The sequence below is a fragment of the Vitis vinifera genome, chromosome 9 (assembly GCF_030704535.1).
Source record: "Vitis vinifera cultivar Pinot Noir 40024 chromosome 9, ASM3070453v1".
Lineage (NCBI taxonomy): Eukaryota > Viridiplantae > Streptophyta > Magnoliopsida > Vitales > Vitaceae > Vitis > Vitis vinifera.
This window is the reverse complement of record NC_081813.1, coordinates 7,749,319-7,766,128: the sequence shown is the minus strand read 5'-3', so window position 1 is coordinate 7,766,128 and position 16,810 is coordinate 7,749,319. Positions and strand designations below refer to the sequence as shown.

Below are 16,810 nucleotides of genomic sequence, written 5' to 3'. Positions count from 1 at the left end.
CATACGTCGCTCTCCAAGTGGGGAAGGATCATCTTTGTTTAGTGTTGGACTTGGGCTAAGGGAGTAGTCACGATTTTGGTCCTTTGATTGTTGTGCCTGAAATCCTCTTCCTGTTGAAGGGAATTTTTGTTTGTTGCCTCGATATCTTGTGGAGGATTATGGATATCTTTGTTGTTGTTGTCCGTAGAAGGCCATTTGAGGGGTGAGTGCATGGGTGGCATTTGCATGGTTTAAGAACCAATTTCGTCTTTGATCAAGGCTTTGAAGTTGTGAGACAAGCTCAGAGTATGATGGTCTTGGTGGTTTGAGCATGGTAGTAGTAAAAGTTTCATATTGAGGACCAAGACTAGTAAGAAGATAAAATACATTTTCTTTGTCTGGGATTGGTTTCCCAATTGCCGCAAGACTGTCGCATAGGCTTTTGAAGGTTCGAATATGTTCTCCAATTGTTTTGTCATCTTCTTTTCGAAGATATGTTACTTGTTGCCTGAGTGTGAATTCTCGTTCTTGTGAATCTTCAGCGTAGGCATTTTTCAATGCTTCCCATACGGCATTTGTTGTATTTAAGCCCATGACGAGGCTAAGTGTTTCTTCAGAGAGTATTCCAATTATCTACCCTCGAAGAAGACGATCGACTTTTCGCCATGCGATGTATGCTTCGGTTATTCTTGGTGTAGAAGTTTCTGCAGTTGGGGGATTACTGGAATCCGGTATGGTGTATTGAGATGGAACAGGATCTTCATTAGTAAGGTGACCGAGCAATTCTTGGCTTTCTACAAGGCCCATCCAATCATGATATGTCTTGGTTCAAGGCATGATAATGAGGAATTCTGCAGAAGAAATTTTCCAAATCAAAGGAATGCACAAAGGGTGAAGCTGTGCATGTCTTGGGAGGTCCTCAAAACCTGATTTTATGATCTCCAAGTTGTTTGGGATGAGTACAGATTCTCGTTTGGTGTTGGGGATATGAACCATGGTTTAATATGGTGGTTTATGGATATGACAACCTATCAGATGTATCCCATTACCCATGCTATAAGCCACCTTTCAGTGAGTGATGCCGCTCAACTTTCTAGATTATCTCAATCATGACGATAACCTAAAAAATCTTCCCAAAGAGAGGAGTGAATTGGTAGCAGGTAGAAAAATGGGAAATATGAAGTTGGTGGTGTTTTCAATGGTAGAAATGATGGTCGGCCCAACCAAGTACAGTTGCAGCAGAGTCAACTTCTGGGAATGCATAAAATGGGTCCGACTCCGGAAAGTAACAAGGGCAGAAATTTGTGGTAAGTGATGAATATCTTCATAGGATTATTGCCCAAGACTCTTTCCACTTTTTCCTCCCGGGCCCCATGTGTGCATGGCCACCTTGGTGCACACTCTCCTCCTCCGGAGGCTTCTTTTTCGTAACTTACAATTTTTGAATTAGATACCCAAACCTGTTTTCAACTGAATAATCCCAACTTTCAAAGATCCATCCTTAGATTTTCCTTAAGCAATAAAATGTTGATTTCAATAAATTTTTGCTGCCAAATTGATCTTCCGCCATGCATTTTCATATTTTCTTTAGAATTAATTCATGTAAATAAATTGGGTTTTGGTGGGGCCCAACATTTGTGATTAAATATTAATTGACTTTGATCTATTTTGTGATTTACATGTGATTACTCTATACTTGTGCACTAACCCTGTTTCCATGTAAGCGCTCTTGTTTGTCACTCAGGTATGCTCTCATCTCCATATTGCTTGTTTATTCATTCTTGTGCATACTTTGCTTTATTCTATATCCCAATCTTTGGTATCCACCATTAATCAATCAATTGCTACACTTGCCTTAGCCAATTAGTAGAAACCTAATTTTTAGGGCTTAGAGGGAAACTACTATGACTTACTACTGTACATTTTCAATAAGTAACCTGACCTTTAAACCCCAACTCGATTTTTTCAAACCTGTTTTTCCTTTTTAGGAGTCACACTTACGATTTTTCTTTTTTATTTTGTTTTTTTCTTTAAAAATAAAACAAAAATAAGTGGTGATTCTAAAAATAATTTTCAAAAAGTAGTTTTTCAAATAAAAAATGAGTTTTGCCATTGAATGGGAACACATGCAAAAAAATTCGGGTCCACAATATATCCAAGACTATTTTTTCTAAAGGGATGTGATATCTTTGTATATTATATCTAATGGATATGATATTCTGAGGTAGTATACATAATAAAATATGCTATGTTATGTTAATATTTAGTTTGTAAAATGAATAAAAAAATGAAATGGAATATATATTTTTTCCAATGTTCAATATTTGTTTAAAATAAAAATTATATTGCATTCCAATATTCACTATTAAAAAAATGGAAATTTTCTTTTGTTTAACAATATTTAAGACTAAAAGATTTAAAATTTATAAATCATTTTTTCTATATTATGTTATTCAATATATAACAATAATTTAATATATATTAAATTAGGGTTACAACTTAGGCCGGTTAGTTGGGTTAATGGCTAACTCGATCCTAACCCAAATTAAAAAACAATCAACCCAAACTCAATTCAACCCGATCTCTAACTCAAGGTACTCAACCCAACGTCATTTTTCTAAGCGAATTGGGTTAGTCAAGTTAAAGTTGGGTTGTTAAACTCAGGTTGATTGTGCTAAACATGTTAAACTTAGGTTAATTGGGATGATTAGGTTGCATGATTCAAAATCTATCCATATTATTTATAAAAAAAAATTATATATATTTATACCAAAATATAAATAGTAAATAATACAAATTTTCAAAATAACAATAAAAAAAATAAAAGTAAACTTATGTATCTCTCTTAAAAAAAAAGGTATATGATATAATTATAATTTTTATTTTTTCTTTAGAATCTAAAATGAAAATGAATATTATTTCAAAGGATATAAACACTATAAAAATGTTAAATCAGGTTCAGGTTAGACTTAGGTTGTTCAAACCTGGGCCAAACCCAACCCAAATTGAACTCGGGTTTAGAGAACTTGAGTCAAGTGCAACCCAAGTATTGAAAATGTTTGCCCAAACCCATCCAAACATTGGATTAGGTTTGGGTTGGGTCGGACCAACCCTTCCAAGTTGCACCCTTATATTAAATAATACATATAGTGGCATTATTTTACAATATATCTTATAAATATTTTTTAGTTCTTTTATTTTAACCACGAATTTAATTTTTTAATCATTTTTTATTTTGAAAAATAAATAATATAAAAAATAAATTTATGATACATAATATATGTATACCCTACATACATAGGTGATCTCTATATTATTTTTCAAATTAAATTCTTTATTACCTACTTTTGCTTTATCCATCTATATTAATTATTTAGTGAAAGTAACAATCTCATGTACAAATAAACAAAACTATTTCCACACAAAACATAGGGTGTAACATATAAAAACCACCTATCAACCTAGTAGGATTAAAAACCCACATGTAGTCACTCAATTATAGTACACAGTTTTACCTTACTAGATGCACCTACTCCATAAGGTCTTATATTATCAGCACCTACACTCTTTTTTTATAACCTTAATGTAACACTCCCTTGTAATCCTTAGAGGATCCCTCAAACTTTTTACGATGAGATTTCTCACCTTTGTTTAAAGTAAATGTACTTTCATGGTAGATTTTTGAAAGGTTTGAGAAACGGAGGTTCAAGTTTTTTATGATCAATAGGTATACTCTCTTAGGTTCATGAAAGTTCAATTATTTTTAATAAAATATTTATATTTATACTTATAAAACTCTAGTATCTAATTATAAAGATTTTACTAATTTTAAAACATTCCAAAAAAAAAATAACTTTTTAGATAAAACACCAATTTTAGAGATAAACATAATTTTAAAACTTATGCAAAAAATTTGAAATTAAAATATAGTATAACCTGAATTAGGAAATACCCATTATGAAAGCTTTAGTAACCATAATTACATACTTACCTTAAATTTTACGAATTCGAACAACTCAAATTTGAATATAAAGAAGAAGTTGGAAGTTATCATGAGATAGATAAGACCCATCAAAATAAGTTACATCCAATATGTAAGAAAGGAAAAGAATTACTCACCATCAATGGTAAAAATTTGAAGTTGGGCAGAGTGGATACCATAACATCTTGTGTGAACATGTTTTCTAAAATATGTTACTTATGAAGAGTAATAAATTTTATATCTTCGGATATGAATCATGTCAACCAAAGACATCATTATTGATGGTGCATGTTTATATGGTCAATCCAAGAAATAAATATTTGAAAAAAAAAAAACACTTTCCTTGAGTGCACGATTGGATTGGATCATCCCCCAAGAAAACCCACATGAAACAACAAACAGAACTCCCAAGAAATAAGAAATACGCAAGATTAAATTGTAAAGCAATCATACTTTTGTCTGCAAAATATTATTAGTATTCTCGTTTTATGTTTCATTGTTCCATTCGTTATTCATAGCCAGTTCATTTCTTATGCTATTTCTCCTCTTTTTGCAAATTTCAAACCCACTTCTTCATTTGTTAAACAACCTTTTGATGCAAATTGAGGTTTCTGTTTTTGATGCAAATTGATACATTTTATAAGTTTTGTCAAATGGTAAGAAAAAGATCAAATCCTTATTTTTATTTATTTTTAATTAAAATTACTAATTCCATTATAGGTATTAAGGCACATGTTTGGAAATTTAATTGGAGAAATTTTATTTGAATGGAAGATAATTAATTTATTTCAATTTTTGTGGACATGAATTTTGAACTAATATAGTAAATAATTTCTTATCCAAATTTTATGATTTTAGTGAAAACTTTTGTTTTTTAAATAAGATATCTACACAAATCTATGGAGTTTAAATTCATTGAAATTTTGGATGAGTTATGAGAGAAAAACAATAGTTACATTTAGTTGAATTTCTATTTTAATTAAAAAAATATTAATTTATTTTAATTTTATTTATTACCAATATTAGGTGATGTACTTTTTCTCTAGTTTGTTTTTAATCTTTTTTTCTCTTTGATTTAATGTACATTTTTGTAAACATTTAACTACAATTGGTTAGTATGGATGGTGGGTAAGGGTTTGGTAAATTGTTATGCTTGACTATCTAGATGGTAAACTATTTTTAATCTCCACACTTGGTTAGATCTAATTTCCTATTTCCTTTTTTAATTCATATTTATATATTTTTGTATTATTTTACTTATTTATCTATTTTCTGTTGACGGTATAGTTTTGTTACATAAATCAACCACGATTTAAGGATGTGTAAAATTAGGTCATGGACATGATTATGATGAATTCAAATATGTTAAATTCATATTATTTTTTAATTGTGTTATCAATTGGTCATATCAAATTGGTAATTTCTTTGCCCTTATCTAGATTGACATAATCCATTCAAAAAATAGTTTTAATAATTTACTAATTCATGGTTCAATGGTTGAACCGGTAATTGAATTATAGTTGAACCAGTAATATCATAAATATACAATTTATATATTATTAAAATAAAAAATAATTATATAACTTTAAATATATTAATATTTTAACATTTTATTAAATAAAAGATATGTAATGTTTAAATGTGAAGATATTTAATAAAATTTAATTAATTTTACCTATATATTAAAATTTATATAACCTATTATTTTATAATTTTTAAAAATATTACATTATTTTTACTTATATTATTTACACTTCTATTATTATAAAAATTTTGAAACGAATCATGTCTATTATTATTTTGGTTTGCAATATTAAATACAAGGCATAAAGTAATTGAGTGTAGGGATGGCAACGGGGCGGGTTCGGGACGAGTCGCCCCCATCCCAACCCTGCCCTGTTTATTAGAAACAATTTCCATCCCTGTTCCATTTAAAAAATTAAACGGGACGGATGGGTATGATAAATTCTCATACCCATCCTGTTTAACTTTTAAAAAAAATTTTTTTTTAAATTACTTTTAAAATTTTTAATTATATTAAAATAAATATATTTTATAAATAATTAAATTATTATATTTTTTATAACTTGTTTTATTAAAAATATTTATTATTATCTATATATTAAAAATAATAAAATAAAAATTAATTAATTTTAATTTTAAAATTAAATTTTATTTTAATTTAAAATTAAATTTTATATATAATTGGGACGGGACAGGCGGGGTGGCAATACCCGAACCCACCCACCCCGGGTTTAAAAAAAAATTCTTAAACCCATTTATTAAAATTAAACCCCGTTCCATTAAGGACGAGACGAAGTGGGTACCCGAAAAGACCCGCACCATTGTCATTAGTGGAGTTAAAACCCTTTGAGCCTTAGGTCCAAATGTCAAATCCTCATCTCTCCCATTCCCACATCAAAATCAGATGAGGACAAAATGAAGTTTATAATGGCCATTCACCCGGATCAAGTTACAATGCGTGAGATCCAGTAGATAGCCCGCATGGAGGTTAGGTTGTTGGGCTTGAGGCCCAATTTGCCACAAAATTTAGGGATCCAAACATGGTCCGGTAGACCAATTAGTGGTTAAACCATTGATTGATCGGTTCAGTGGCGGTTTGATAGCCATTCTGACTTAGATGATAACTCGGACCGGATAGGCTCTATTGGTCGAATCTTAAATTGACATGAGTTCTATACAAACAAAAGATATATAATTTTGCTTTCGAACTAAATAAAGGAAATAAATGATTTTAGTAATTATGATATATTACAAAAATAAATAGAAATAGTGAATTTGATAATTAAAAGGTAATTATCAATTTTCATTAAAAATAACTTAAGATATTATCCAATTATGTTCTTCGAAATTTTATAAATGTTAATTTAATAAAAGAGTAATATTTCAAGGTTTAAAACTCTAAACATGTTTACAAAATCTCAATATGTTTCTTCAACCTATAAATAAAGAACAAAATTGGAGATACAATTCAAGCTTCAAGAACTCTTCAAGCCCAAATTTGAAGATGCTTCAATCTCACATTTCAAAATTCTAAGTCAAAATTCAAATGTTTGAAGATTCTACTATTCAAATTTCGAAGGTTTCAACATTATTTAAGATCAAGTTGAAAATTTGAAGATTCTTCAAATAAAAGTTTGAATGTTCCAACTTTATCAAAAATACATGTGAAGTCATTCAAAAATTATTTCAAGCACTTTCAATCTAAAATTAAGCATTCAAACCCTCATACTAATGTTATTTCCTTTTGTATACAAGAGTTGGGGGACAAGATAGAGGTTTTACCAAAATCTATGAATGAAAAATTTTCAATTTGACCCTAAATTTTCTAAGGGAAAATTATGTATATGAAATTCTATATGTCTGATAAGACAATCTCTATATCTTATTTCTTCTTTACCTAGAATCCGACAAACATTTTAATCTTATAATTTCTTCTTTACTTGTATAAATATTTTATACGACTACAATTTATATTTGAAAATATAGTTGTGTGATATTATTGTATTGCGTATGTTGTAATTATTTATGCATTGTTGAAATTATATATGCAACAAATTTAAAGATTATTTTTCAAGGATCTTGGCCTTTACTTTAGTTGATGCTTTTATTTGTTTTTTTTTACGTCACACCAATGTGCTTCTTCAAAATGATGATACAAAGAGAAGGCCCTGGCCTAGGCCCAAGGGGAACTCAAGGCCTAGTCTTTAAAATCTGGCCCAGGCCTAACACGGGCCAACATGGTGTTCACTCCAATTATTATAATAGAGATTCTATTAGTTTGGTGGAGATTAAAATTTTTAACTATAATTTATACAATATGATTTGTATTACTTGTATAATTAATACACATCTATAATTTGTTTACTTTAATGATCTTATATTTATATTTTATATTAGACACATATAATTTAATGGCATATATCAACACCAGTCAAGGCCTTGACCAAAGGAAACTCAAGGCCCAATCTCAAAGTCAAGGCCCAATATATTATTATTATTATTATTATTATTAAACAAAGAGAGTGGGTGTCCCACATAATGAATGTGAAAACAAACCCATGTTAGGGATCAGTTGGATGGTGTCTACATTTTGTTTTTACAGGAAATTGGAGAAAGAATTTCCTGAGGGAAGAAAGCATTTTGTGGAAACGTGGTTTGCCCGTAAGCACATACTTCAGTGCATTGAAGCTTCTCTGGAGTATGACAGGAGGCTTGAATGGTGGGGGTTCATGTCACTGATGTCTCAAATGCATCTGGAACAATGCTCGTGAATCTCAAAACCCTTGATTGGGATAAACCCACATCAGATACCAACTATGTTTTAGAGGGCTCTATTGTAATTGCAGGAGCTCGGAGACGGCCTTGGTTGATTCTTCGGGTGGGGTTTATTTTGTGCCAGCATTCAATGGATTGTTTGCTCCATGGTGCCGTGATGATGCACGTGGGGTTTGCATTGGGATCACAAGATTTACAAACAAGTCTCACATTGCTCGAGCTGTGCTTGAGAGTATGTGTTTTCAGGTAAAGGATGTCCTAGATTCAATGCACAAGGATGCAGGGGAGAAGGGTGAGGTCAAGAATGAGAAGGGGGAGTTCTTGCTTAGAGTTGATGGTGGTGCAACCATTAACAATCTTTTGATGCAAATTCAGGTTCGTATTTTCTGCTATTCTTTGATCCAATATCTGCTTTGTTGCTGTAACACGTAACAGTAATGGTTTCTGTTTTCTGCATTGCTAAACTTCTCTTGTTTCAATTCTCCCCTTTTTGATGGGAATTACAAAACTTAAACCTATACATTACCTGTAAGCCTTCTATACTGCAATCATGATAATAATGTAAGATTTTGGTTCTGGATTTGGTATCGTCTAATCATGAAATGCACTAATTTCCTCGAATTGTTCCACTCCGTTCCAATCTTTTGTTCTATAATTTTGTGTACATCTAGCAAAAGCTGCAACAAGAATTATGTTTTTGAAGGTGTGATCACTTTTTTTGCATTCCTATTTTTTCCTCCACATTTTTTTTTTCATTTGTTTGAACTGATGTTAGCCATTTTCCCAAATGAAAGTAAACAACAATTTTGTCATCACTTCAGGCCCATATGAAGTTTTAACAAATTGATATGAGTTTGAACTTATCTTCTTTTTATTTTTGTTCATGTCAATGGCTGGTGATCATGTGGTACAATCCTATTCTGTCTTCATGCTTGTGGTATCTTATATCAGACTGCCCATAATCCCATACTGTCCTTGTTTGAACTGTTTTATTTGACAATTTGCTGTCTAATGATTTGCAGGCTGATCTGCTGGGGAACCCGGTGGTTAGACCAGCTGATATAGAGACAACAGCTCTTGGAGCCGCTTATGCAGCTGGATTAGCAGTGGGGATTTGGACAGAAGACGAGATTTTTGATTCTGGAGAAAAGGTGAAGCTTGCTACCACATTTTATCCTGCATTAGACGAGGAACGGAGGAATAAGAAGGTGGAGTCTTGGTGCAAAGCTGTTTCAAGGACTTTCGACTTGGCGGATCTTTCTCTTTAACCAACTCCTATTTCATCCCTTTAAAGTTCATGTTTATATACTTCTATTATTTCAAATAATGAAATCATCCCTTGTGTAGATTTTGTGTATGACACACACTATTTCATGATTATATTGGAGAGAATTCGCATTCTACAGAATTACAGAGAGAGCAGAAGAAGCCATTCAAGCTTTTCTGCAGGATGGCAAAGTTGGTTGAAGTAAATGTTGGTTAAAGAGGAGTTGATATATGATGCTTCTTCCAACCATAAAAGTCCAAGGGATTTTGAAATAAATATTGCAGTTTAAAAAAATATTTCTTAAAATATGGCACTTTTCAAACTTTCAAAAAATTCAATTGAAAGTTCATATATATATATATATGAGAATTTTTTAAAAAAAAATTTATATTACTTATTTTGAAAAAAAAATGATTAAAAAATTAAATTTGTTGTTAAAAAAACTAAAAAATAACTACAAAATATATGATAAAATAATACTAATATTTATATTACTTAATAAATATTTATTGAAAGAAATAATATCACTTTTTTTATGTGTAAATGTTACACATTTCAATTATGAATATTATTGACAAAAAGAAAAATTACTTATTAAATATGAGAGAGATTTCAGTTCTTTTTTTAAATTCCAAATATTGAAATAGAATATATTTTTATTTGAAATAAATATCAAACATTAAGAATGCTGCAGAAGAAAATGTAGCTATGAGCAAATTGGTCATAACCTTTTATTATTTTTATTAATACATGATTTTTACAACTTTATTTACCTAAACTAATAAATAAACAATAAAAAGTTTTCAATTTTATTTTTTTATAGAAAAGAAGTTTTAAGATTTGATTAAAAAAATGCATTCTAGATTTTAGTTATTTTAAAAAAATGATTTTTCACAATTTTACAATAATAAAAAATATTTACAACTTTATTTTTATTAAGAAAAAAATAATTTTTCAATTGTATTTACAACTTTAAGAACATTATGTTTTTCACTTGAAATTTTTTACTCTTTTTATCTAAAAATTGATTTCATGGTTTTCTTTTCTTTCTTTTTTTTTTTTTTGAAAATGATTCTACAATTTTTATTTTAAAAGAAAAAGACTTTGCAATTTTATTTTAAAAAAATAAAAAAATAAAATCTTGCAGTTTTATAAAAAAAAAAAAAATCACTTTGTTGGAGAAAAAAAACCATTCAGTTTAAAAAAAAAAAAAAGGGATTTTTGCAGTTTGTTTAAAAAGAAAAAATTGCTCGCAATAATTTTTTTTTTTTTTTTTTTGCAATTTATTAAAATTGCAATAACACAAACTGGCCAAGAAGTGTGTGCGCACGTGTCAGAAGCTGATCCTCCACCTGGAGATTCTTGGCAACCAAACTTGGAGTTCATGTCCCAAAACCCTCAAGTTCGATTGACCTGTGAACAAGCTTTGGAACTCCAAGAGGGCATTGTGGCACATTCGACCCAGGGAATTGTTATGCCAATGTTTTGTCAGTTGTTGAACAGGTAAGAAAGACTTTTTCTTGCTCATATTCGATTTGAAACTAGCAACTTACACTCTCATCTTCCCTGCATTTGCATTAAAATTATTATAGGAAATTTTATACTTAACTCGAGAAGATCCTCGACTTTGTCTCTCAGGAGCAAGGATGAAAATATCGGTAATCACGAATATATCGGTAACTTGATTTTACGGATATATCGGAGAAATATCGGTGGATATTTTGGAAAAAAATTTCGGTATGCCAAAAGGTGATCAAAACTCATGGAAATGTAAGAAAAACCTCATAACAATGTAATTAGAAATATAATAGACAATTTAAAGTTATTTTGTTGAAAAATTTGATATATGTATGATATAATTTGCGATATTAAATGTAATTATATCATGTCGGTGGATAAGAAATGTGAATTTTGTAATTGTACACTCATTATGAAGCTTCATGAAAGATTTGATTTCATTAAATATCAATAATTTGTACATATTACATTGCAATGACCCTTTAGTACCAAAATGAGGATTGATGTGGTTCAATGGAATTGGTAGGTGAAGGAACCCTATCTTGCTGTTGGAGACAATATTGGTACAAACTTGAAGTTCATGTCCCAAAACCCTCAAGTTCGATTGACCTGTGAACAAGCTTTGGAACTCCAAGAGGGCATTGTGGCACATTCGACCCAGGGAATTGTTATGCCAATGTATTGTCAGTTGTTGAACAGGTAAGAAAGACTTTTTCTTGCTCATATTCGATTTGAAACTAGCAACTTACACTCTCATCTTCCCTGCATTTGCATTAAAATTATTATAGGAAATTTTATACTTAACTCGAGAAGATCCTCGACTTTGTCTCTCAGGAGCAAGGATGAAAATATCGGTAATCACGAATATATCGGTAACTTGATTTTACGGATATATCGGAGAAATATCGGTGGATATTTTGGAAAAAAATTTCGGTATGCCAAAAGGTGATCAAAACTCATGGAAATGTAAGAAAAACCTCATAACAATGTAATTAGAAATATAATAGACAATTTAAAGTTATTTTGTTGAAAATTTTGATATATGTATGATATAATTTGCGATATTAAATGTAATTATATCATGTTGGTGGATAAGAAATGTGAATTTTGTAATTGTACACTCATTATGAAGTTTCATGAAAGATTTGATTTCATTAAATATCAATAATTTGTACATATTACATTGCAATGACCCTTTAGTACCAAAATGAGGATTGATGTGGTTCAATGGAATTGGTAGGTGAAGGAACCCTATCTTGCTGTTGGAGACAATATTGGTACCAACTCATTGAGCCTCGATAATATTGGTTAAAAATTCTAACATGCCATGCATATATCTCTTGAGTCCTACCCACTGCCTTTACATGATAAAATAATACTAATATTTATATTACTTAATAAATATTTTTTGAAAGAAATAATATCACTTTTTTTATGTGTAAATGTTACACATTTCAATTATGAATATTATTGACAAAAAGAAAAATTACTTATTAAATATGAGAGAGATTTCATTTCTTTTTTTAAATTCCAAATATTGAAATAGAATATATTTTTATTTTAAATAAATATCAAACATTAAGAATGCTGCAGAAGAAAATGTAACTATGAGCAAATTGGTCATAACCTTTTATTATTTTTATTAATACATGATTTTTACAACTTTATTTACCTAAACTAATAAATAAACAATAAAAGGTTTTCAATTTTATTTCTTTTTAGAAAAGAAGTTTTAAGATTTGATTAAAAAAAAGTTCATTCTAGATTTTAGTTATTTTTTTTTTAAATTATTTGTTTCGTGGTATATAACTATGAGATATAAGATGAAATTTATTCATTTCTTTCGTGGTATATAACTACTTTTTGTGTTAGTTCCAATTTGTTTCATACTTTAAAATCAGCACTATAAGCATAAACCATTCTGGCAACTTAAGTTCTAACTTCAAATAAGCAATATATGCTTTTTTCCTTTTTCAAATCAAGCAATTTAATGGAAACCACTTCATGGACAAATTCAGTGAAGAACCTCTCCATTCATCCACCCATGCTGGTTTCAAATTGATAGGCATTCTGCATTTGCTGTTCTGGATCTTCAAATTTTCATGCTCAAACTACAATCAACTACAATCAACTCAAGATAGTAGATACTCATTAAGAGTTTTAAAATCATGTCATCCCTCTGAGGCATAAGATCATTCATAACCATAACATAATTGAATGCACGGTATCTTCCCAACATGCTTGCTGCTTTCCATGAGCTGGTGAGCCTCTGCTGCTCCCGTCAATGGAAAATACTTGTACGCCTGTGATTGCAGGCCAAACATTCTTCTCCGCCTCACTCACAATTACAGCTTTGTTTTCCAGACTTCTGTTTCGCAAACCTGCCGCTGCAGAAACAATTGCCATTTAGTACAAACTCATCCACCGTATTTACAAATTATTTAATACAACCTAATAACCACAGTTACTGACACATGGAGTTTTGTGCATAATTTACTAGTTTGGGTAGTGATAACAGGGCTGACAAAGCAAGGTGCATGATCCAAAACCAATAACGAAAGTATGATATAAAAGCAACTTGTCAAGAGATCTATCGAAAAGCAAGACAGACCCGATTAAAAGCTGTGTCAAGAGAGAACAAACACCTAAAAAATACTTTGGGATGATACAAGAAAATCAAATGTTGTAATTAGAAAACCATTGCTATTTCATAGGAAAATATTAAATTCCTGAGTGTTTCCAATTATGGAAAATGTAAAACATATTTTCCTTGGAATTTCCATATACCTGACCAGATCGAGAAACAGGATTTCCAAGAAGTAAAACAATCCAGAAAAAAAAAGAATTTATGGTAATTTGGTTTTTCCTTGGCTTGCCAGAATCCACCTTAGTTCTGAACTTGGATGAGATTAATCAAATTGATTCAACTCCAAAACTACAGAAAAATCTTCTATAGAGAAAGTGGTACCTTGCACTGTAAGGCACCTTGCAAGTAAACCTGAAAGATTTACTTCTGCAACTGTTCCACCCTGAAAACCAATAATAAAAAGCGTTCCATCAACATTTAAACTATCGATGTCTCCCTCAAAGTAGGCCCGTCCAATATTATCCAGTATAACATCAACACCTGTCATTCAACATTTTTGGAGTTAGATCTTCACAATCGGAATCAAGTGGAAGATGACTATTTATCTTTTCAAACATACCAGACTAGTGGATTTGGTGCACTAAAAAATAAAAAGCAATTCCATCTTCAACTGAAATTATTGTTAGGATACAATAGAATATACCTTTCCCTCCTGTTTCCTCCACCCAAGCAACAAAGTCTTCAGTCTTGTAATTGATGCACACATCTGCTCAAAGATCCTTACAAACAGCTAATTTTTCCTCGTTTTCAGCTGTAAAAAATGGTCGAAAACATGTGAAGACAAGGAATTGGTGCCATGAGATGAGGTAGAATAGTGATGGCAAACCTGCTGTAACAAATACCCTTGCTCCTCGGTATTTCGCTATTTGAATAGCAAACGTACCAATTCCAATTGAACCCCCATGAACCTGAAATATTATCAGTCCTCATTTCACAATTCATCCATGCATAAAAATTCCATCTGGATAAAGGGGGAAATTTTTTTTACCATTTGGATTGTGCATCAATCACCCATTTGATGATAGGAACAACCAAAAGTAACTCTTTGTGGTACTCATCTTACTTCAACATAAAATTTCTTCTTTTGGGGTAATTAATATCAGCCATCCAACATAATTTTCCAGAGAAGGGTTGAGAAATTATCATGACAAACCATACAATGAAAAACAACATGGCCTTGGATGCAATGAAATCGTGACACGATGTATCTAAATAAGAATATGATGATGTAATGCTTTAATTAAAACCATGGCTCTTCTGCCTCCCTAATCCAATATTGATGCACACATATTAAACACCAACAGTGTAAATTTGTGTGCATTGGACGTTTTTAAACCATTGGAATATGCACAACCCCATCAGGCTAAGTTATGTACTGGTAAATATATCAGGCATCAGAAAAAAAAAAAACAAAAATTCACCTGGAATGTTTCTCCTGCCGACAGACAGCTCATCATTAAAACAGTTGACCAAACAGGACATGCAACCTCGGGAATACCGGCAGCATCCTTCAGAGAAACACCAGATGGGACAAGAAGAACTTGCCCAGCTGGAACAGCCACTTTTTCAGCATACCCTCCACCAGAAAGAAGAGCACACACCTGTATACCACAAACTGTCATACAGACATGTACCATGTACCATGTATATTATGAACTTGTACTCAGGAGGAAGCAAAATCACATACAGGATAGCATTAAAATCGGTGCTTTCTCTCCTAATCACTAATCGAGAGTAATGGAGTGGATTCCAGTATTGCCATGATTCACAAAACATGACAAAGGAGATGGCCAATAGATCCGTTACAATATAAAGCCTGTTTGCTTAGTAGAATGGAAAATGGTTTTTTCATAAAAGTTTCAGAACCTTTTAAATTGATAAAGTGCTTGCAGTTTTTAAAAACAAGTTCTGAAATAATTCATTATCAGGAAATATTTTCAGACACAAGTTCTGAAAGTAGGCTACCAAACAAGTTTTCTGCATCTATTTCCGTTTTGGAAAAGAAAACACAGTTCTTATTTCTGCTACCAAACCAGCCCACAATATCTGGAAAAATTTTCAGTAAGCAAATTGGTAATGAACCCATAACCTTACACTGACCAATTTTCTTACAACCATAAATTTGAAAAACCAATAAGCTCAATAATTAACCTATATTGATACACAAAATTAATCATAAAATCACAAACTAATCATAAAATTCTCAACAAAGACTCCTTAACACAAACACAAACAAAAAATTCCCGTTTTCGCAATCAACTAACCTCCTTATTTACACGTTCCTAGTGTTTGATAGCCGAGAAAAATACAGGAACAGAAACGAAATCAAAATATTAGGCAATTGAAATACCTGATCGCCAACCTTCCATCGAACGACGGCTTTTCCAACAGCTTCGATGATTCCAGAACATTCGAGACCCGGGTAGGGACTGCCGCCTTTGAGGAAGGGTGCAAGCCCTTCCTCTGAAGCGTATCTGCTCGGTTAATGGCAGCGGCGTCCACTCTAATTAGAACTTCATCATCTCCAATTTCAGGGTTTTCGACTTCTTGCACTTGGAGAACTTGGGGATCACCGGAAGTAGTGATCACTACGGCTTTCATGGCTACAGGCCTGACTGTTGAAGCTACTTTTGGGATATGAATGAGAGGAAGATGAGGCACTTAGGGTTTGGCTTCGAGGTGAAAATTAATTCTGAAGAATTATGAATCTTCCGATTCCAGAGGGTTTTCGGAAAGAAGAAAACGAAAACGGGGGCAGCAGTTAGGGCTTGGGTTGGAGGTGAAAATTAATTTGGAGGATTAATTTTGATTTGGGTTCAGTGTCTCAAAATGTGAAGACTCGAGAAAGAGGATCGCACACTTCTGTTTTTTTCCTTTTTTTTTTTTTTAATTAAAGGAAAAAAACCCAATCAGCACATAAAAATTAGGTTATGAGATTCTTATTATTTTCTTTTTAGATTAGCATATTAACCTGGAATTTGGAAAAATTAGATTATGAGATTCTTATTATTTTGAAATGGGCAGCCCATAATTAAATTTAAATATTTTTAAATTTAATTATTTTACAAAATATTAAAAAGAAAACTCATTAACAATATTATATCTATGTTTTTTTATT

The 16,810-nt window shown here is 31.2% G+C and overlaps 1 protein-coding gene and 1 pseudogene across 1 annotated transcript; one reads left to right on the top strand and one right to left on the bottom strand.

The window, feature by feature from the left end:
* Positions 1-571: 571 nt before the first annotated feature.
* LOC132254263 (glycerol kinase-like) lies at positions 572-9,668 on the top strand. The gene is made up of 5 exons (XM_059739553.1): positions 572-710; positions 1,310-1,406; positions 8,088-8,204; positions 8,332-8,635; positions 9,283-9,668. Exons 1-5 carry the CDS (start codon positions 572-574, stop codon positions 9,526-9,528), a joined length of 903 nt encoding a protein of 300 aa, XP_059595536.1. The 3' UTR covers positions 9,529-9,668.
* Positions 9,669-13,120: 3,452 nt separating this feature from the next.
* LOC100250015 (uncharacterized) lies at positions 13,121-16,669 on the bottom strand (annotated as a pseudogene).
* Positions 16,670-16,810: the final 141 nt, after the last annotated feature.

Bases quoted from the DNA above. Each gene is read 5' to 3' on its own strand.
- LOC132254263 (XM_059739553.1), top strand. From the start codon at position 572: ATGACGAGGCTAAGTGTTTCTTCAGAGAGTATTCCAATTATCTACCCT. The intron at 1,407-8,087 runs GTAACTTACAAT...TTGTTTTTACAG, and splicing joins CCTCCGGAGGCTTCTTTTTC to GAAATTGGAGAAAGAATTTC. The intron at 8,636-9,282 runs GTTCGTATTTTC...AATGATTTGCAG, and splicing joins ATCTTTTGATGCAAATTCAG to GCTGATCTGCTGGGGAACCC.